A 5661-nucleotide genomic window follows, 5' to 3' on the forward strand; every position below is an offset into this window, starting at 1 on the left:
ATATCGGGTAGTCTTTTTTGCATTTCCTTTGTGTTTTTCCTTCGTATTAGATCTTCAAAAAATGTTCTCTTGTACTCAAAAGATTATTCTTAGTCCTAAAAATATTACCCAACCGTCAGAATCGTTGACTCAAATATCATACCTTGCAATGGACAACAACGAAACAAGTTGATTCAGATATTATTACTGTTAAAAGAAAATACTACTATACTACTCCTTCCGTTTAAATTTAGATGAAGTGGTTTAACTCGGCATGGAGTTTAAGAAGAAAGAAGAAGACTTTTGAAATTTGTGGTCCTAAAAACTTAAGCGATAAAAGCTTTGTAGGGTCATAATATTTATGTGGTTATAAAAGCTTTTTGTTAAGAGTAAAATTAGTAAAATAAAAATTTTAAAGTTAAATTATTTTTAAATTTGAAAATATTTTATTTATTTTAAAATAGACTAAAAAAAGAAAGTATATCAATCTATTTTGAAATGGAGGGACTACTATTACTAATTTGTTGTATTTAAAAGAAAAAAGGCTGCACTATTACATAAAGCAAAGAGGTATAGTAGAAAGCGCTTTATTGTGCCTTGTGTGCTGTCTGCGTGAGTGAGTGGTCTCTGTCGGGTAATAGTAGCTAACTAGCTATAATAAATACTACTCTTCGTTCCACTTTTCACTTTCCTCTTTCTCCCTGTCTATAGGAATTCAAACCGAAATGGTCTGAATTCTCCGGCGAACTTTGCCGCCGACATATCTTCTTCTCTGCCGACTTTCGCCGCCGATCGTGTAAGTACAACTCCGATATTCTCTTTCATTTGCCTTATTGCTTCATCACTGTCACTCAGTACCATCAGATCGTCTTAATCTTCAACAATTAGCCAGTAGGGTGATGTTTTAATTTTGAATGCTCGTTATAGCTTCGTTTGTTGTTGAAATGAGCCTTTTTTAGATTGTTTTGTTTTGATCATTTATTTTTGTTTGACGATTGGTGTAAGTTTTTTTTTTTTTTTGTTTTTTTTTGTTTTTTTTTTTTTTTTGTGTGTGTGTGTGTGTGTGTGTTCAGCTCTTCTAGTAACGTAATAGTTTTGCAATACCTTCTATAGTTCTATTATTTTACTATAATCTGTTGATCGTGAATTTTGAGATACTTGTTTTTTCCACGTGTAACCTGTTGTGGCACATTTACCTTGTACTCAGAAGTTGTTGGCTTAATTCCCTAATTTTATTTAGGGGAATATAATGTAAGAAAAAAGGAAAAACAACACTGAAATGATCTTTATGATGTGTTTCGTTCCAAATGGATAGAGAAAAGATTGTAAGATTTGCAAGGATTTTACAAAGTTTTTGCCGTTTCTAGTGCATACATGCCTTTTAGTAAACTAGCCACTTTTCAAGATCAATTACAATGAGCTAAGTAAATTTAGTAGTTTATCATAACTTAGACGTGATCATATTAGATACAGAGGTATGAGCAACCCGCTATTATCAACGAGGCAGCTACGGGCTAGACCAGCTTTTCACCTTTAACACAAGGATGTTGTGCATTACTATGATATACAAATTAAAGATGATGAGGTCCTGGGTTATGTAGTCTTGGCACTAAACCGCCTACTATTTCAAAAAGAAAAATTCTTTGTTCCCAGTCTGCCATTCTCTCTCTCTTTCTCTTCCGCTATGGCTTAAGAACCTGAAACTATGATCAAAATTTGGGTTCTCAGCGATGCTTTTAACAAAAAGTAGCAGGTATTTTATACTGGGAAAAGCTCCAGTAGCCTTGATAATGTGGGGATTAGTTTAGGTGCATCTATGACTAACTCTGACATAAAAATGGCAGCCCGGTGCACTAAGCTCCCACTATGTGCGGGGTTCGGGTAAGGGCCGGACCACAAGGGTATTGAGATTCTGTCCTTAATCAGGTTGTCATTGTACTAGTAGCTGTGTAATATGTCTGGTATCTTTCAATAATCGTCTAAAAATTATTATGCAACACATAAAAGCTCCAAAATAAAAACTGGTATAGTAGTTTCAGTTGACAAATGTAGGCGCGATTTGTTGTTTTATCAGTCATCTAAAGAGATTTTCCAAAAATTTCAAATAGTTTATCAGGGAGTTTCTGCCATGGAAGATAAAGAGTCAGCTGCAACATTGATGGACTCTACAACATCCAAGATACAGCAACTACAGAAAGCATTTGCTGAGTTGGAAAGTCACCATGCTGTTACTCTCAACCTGCAGTGGAAGCAACTTGAAGAGCACTTTCATGGGCTTCAGAAGTCCTTGAAGAGGCGTTTCACTGAACTGGAAGACCAAGAGAAGGAGTTTGAGACAAAAATTTTCCAATCTGGGGAGATGTTGGAGAAGCGTCAAGCAGCTGTTATTGCTAAAGAGCAAGCTTCACTTCAGAGGCTCCAGGAGAAAAGAGATGCAGCAGTTTCCGCGATTGCTATTGCTCTTGAGAAGCATAGGAAGCCTTGTTCTGTAGAACCTGCTGTCATTAATTGTGAGATTCAAGATGGGCCTTCTACTCTTGAAGAGAAGCCCGATGATTACATAGAGATTGGGCATGTTATAGAGGATACTGGAAAACCTTCTCAGGGTGGTGGTGTGGAAGTTAAGTCTTATCCAGAGCTAGTGAAGCTATGCCAAATTATGGATTCTGAAGGCCTCCACAAATTCATATCAGATAACCGTAAAAACCTGGCAGCTCTCAGGGAGGAGATTCCAATTGCTTTAAGAGCTGCAATCAATCCTGCCTCTCTGGTTCTGGACTCACTGAAGGGGTTTTATAACTCAGATGTGTCAATTTCTGATGCGAAAAAAGATGCTAATTTGTTGGGTCTGCGGCGAACTTGTATTATGCTACTGGAATGCCTTAGTACTTTATTAAACACTCTGGAAATGAATTCTATTTCAAGTATAATATCAGAAAATGTAAAAGCACGTGCAAAAGGCATCGCTGACGAGTGGAACCCGAAGTTAGATGAACTTGACATTGATGCAACTAATGGAAATTCTTTGGAGGCTCATGCATTCTTGCAGCTACTTGCTACTTTTAGCATTAATTCCAATTTTAACCAGGAGAACTTATCCAAGCTGATACCTATGGTTTCACGTCGTCGTCAAACAGCTGATCTCTGTCGTTCCCTTGGATTATCTGATAGAATGCCAGGTTGGTTTTCATAAAATGTAGAATTAACTTACTCAAGGATTTTTTTTCCTACTTTTTCTATTTTTGACGAGTTCTTCAAGGCCTCTTTATCTTTTTTTCTCTTTTTTCCTTTTCTTCTCTCTTTTTTTTTTGGTAATTAAGTTTATTTTATTAATCACCAATGTGTAAACTTTACAAAGCCACAGTTTAGCTACAACACAGCTAACTGTCCAAAGAACACTAAAGAGGCTAACTACCAAAACTTCTAACAGAGGAGGATTGCTCCTAGTGTAGTATATCAGACTACCTTCCTACGTTTTCTGCCTACTTCTCTGCTTGTGTATCACTGGGAACTTAGTACCAACAAGAAAGCAAACAGACATAATTCCTTTTCTTCTCTCCCCTTCCTATGCTCAGTACTTTCAAAGAATAATCTTATACAACAACTATAACAGCTATTAAGCCTCAGTCCAAACAAGTTGGAATCGGCGATAGAATCCTCATTCAAAGAGTAATCTTATGATGGTTCAAAAAGAATAGTCATATCATGGTAAAAATTGACGTTAAATGTAGTAGTTTCATCTAGCTTGTAGAAAGTAGTGTTTTCATTCATCTGGAGTCTAGATATTTAACAAATTAATTTTATAGGAATGGCCCTTAGAAAGAGGAAGTAACATATAAAGCTGGAAAGGTAAAGCGACTTGAAGCACTTAAGGAAAACCGACGCTGAAGTGCAAATGACCACATCACATCACATCTTAGATATGTCTGTTGTTGGCTTTTCACTAACGAGAACAATTTAACTTGTATACATTGATGGCTAAAACATTTTTACTAGTTTAATCGTTACATATAGTTGGTTTTATAGAGAACTGACATTGTGAAGATACTTTACTTGTCAGTGAATTCTTACTTGTTAAAGAAAGAAAGAAGTAGAACTTCATATCTCTTATCTACTTGAATGTGTATAGGAATTCAGTCTGTATACTTCGTGATACTCAGATATTTGCTCCTTTCATAGGTGTTATTGATGTGTTGATAAATAATGGAAGACATATAGATGCTGTTAATCTAGCTTTTGCATTTGAGCTGACACAGCAGTTTCCGCCTGTTTCTCTATTGAAATCCTACTTGAATGAAGCTAGCAAAGCATCTATACCTCTCAATTCTGGAAATGCATCACCTACTGTGCAGGTTTGTTTCTTGTGCCTTGCTATAATTTGGACTGCACTTTTTTTCATCATATTCAGTGTTCGCTGTTGTGTCCTGGTCCATGTATGAAAACCTCTTTCGCATCCTGTTCCCTCGCGGCGGGAATGAGGTAGACGTTTAGGCTGTATACAGCTAATGGTCTTGCATTTAATGTTAATTCTCCTAGCTGATAGCATGCGAGAATAAATAATTGTTTTTCTCCAGAATGATGTCAATGAGAAAGAGTTGACTGCACTAAAGGCCGTGTTAAAATGCGTCGAAGACCATAAGCTTGAGGAGCAATACCCTGTGGATCCCCTTCAGAAAAGGGTTCTTCAGCTGGAGAAAGCAAAGGCAGACAAGAAAAAGGCAACTGAAGTTGCAAAACCTCAATCTAAAAGACCTCGGCCCAATGGTGTCGGAAATGGCCCCCGAGTAAATAATGTTGTCACGGACAAGAACTTCTATCCCAGAATGACCGAGAGGTGTCCACAGTCCGTTTATGACAGACCATATGCTCACCCTGGACCGACCAGCACCCATGTTCCTTTATTCATGGGTGCTGCTGTTTACAACTTTTCTCCTGGCCATGACTTCTTTGGAAATGGCTACCATTACCAGGCTCCTTACCTGCACTGATCAAGAAGCTTTAATGATGATCCTTTTAGCTGTTAGTGTTTAACCCTTGGAGTTTGCTTAATTTGCTCGTGGGAGCAAATTTAATACTGAATGTAGCCTTGCCAATCTATAATCTGGTGTAAAAGCTGGTACTTTGATCTTTGAATATGTGCACTGTCTTTCATGTTTATAGTCCTTTAAACTCATGTTAACATTGGTTATTTGCTCATGCTGTTTCGTGATGTATCTGGACTCAATTCTTTGACTTCGATTGGACTTGTTTACCAAATTTAAACAACAACGGTACTTTTGAACAAACAAATTAAATTAGGTTTATACTTCTTGTGCAATCATGGTGTCACCAACAGTCCAAAATGTTAATTTTTGAATGAAAAAAATTATATATCTAGGTATCTGATTTACCTATCAAGTAGCTATTTGATGTCTACTGAGAATTATACATAAACTAGTTGGACTTCCTACTAGTATATCGATTCTGGGAAACAAAGAAGTGCCTATTAAGCAATTTTTCTCGTCCAACTAAAACGACTCACCCGTAGTCCAATAGTTTCTTTTTATGTTGATGTAGGGTGATCACGCCCAACTATGCCTTATAAAAAGGACAATGAGGTCGTTGCAAATATAATCCGGTTTACAAGTCCGGAGTTGAATCCCACAGAGAATTAACCTATCAATTACCTTTGTTGGAATCACT

General features: G+C 36.9%; 1 protein-coding gene across 1 annotated transcript; it reads left to right on the forward strand.

Annotated features, from left to right (window-relative positions):
• Nucleotides 1-587: 587 nt before the first annotated feature.
• LOC109218083 (FRIGIDA-like protein 3) lies at nt 588-5211 on the forward strand. Its single transcript, XM_019382404.1, has 4 exons — nt 588-775; nt 2088-3158; nt 4159-4331; nt 4554-5211. The coding sequence occupies exons 2-4, from the start codon at nt 2108-2110 to the stop codon at nt 4965-4967; spliced, it is 1638 nt and encodes a 545-aa protein (XP_019237949.1). The 5' UTR covers nt 588-775; nt 2088-2107; the 3' UTR covers nt 4968-5211.
• The last annotated feature ends 450 nt before the right edge of the window (nt 5212-5661 follow it).

The sequence above is a fragment of the Nicotiana attenuata genome, unplaced genomic scaffold, assembly GCF_001879085.1.
Source record: "Nicotiana attenuata strain UT unplaced genomic scaffold, NIATTr2, whole genome shotgun sequence".
Classification (NCBI taxonomy): domain Eukaryota; kingdom Viridiplantae; phylum Streptophyta; class Magnoliopsida; order Solanales; family Solanaceae; genus Nicotiana; species Nicotiana attenuata.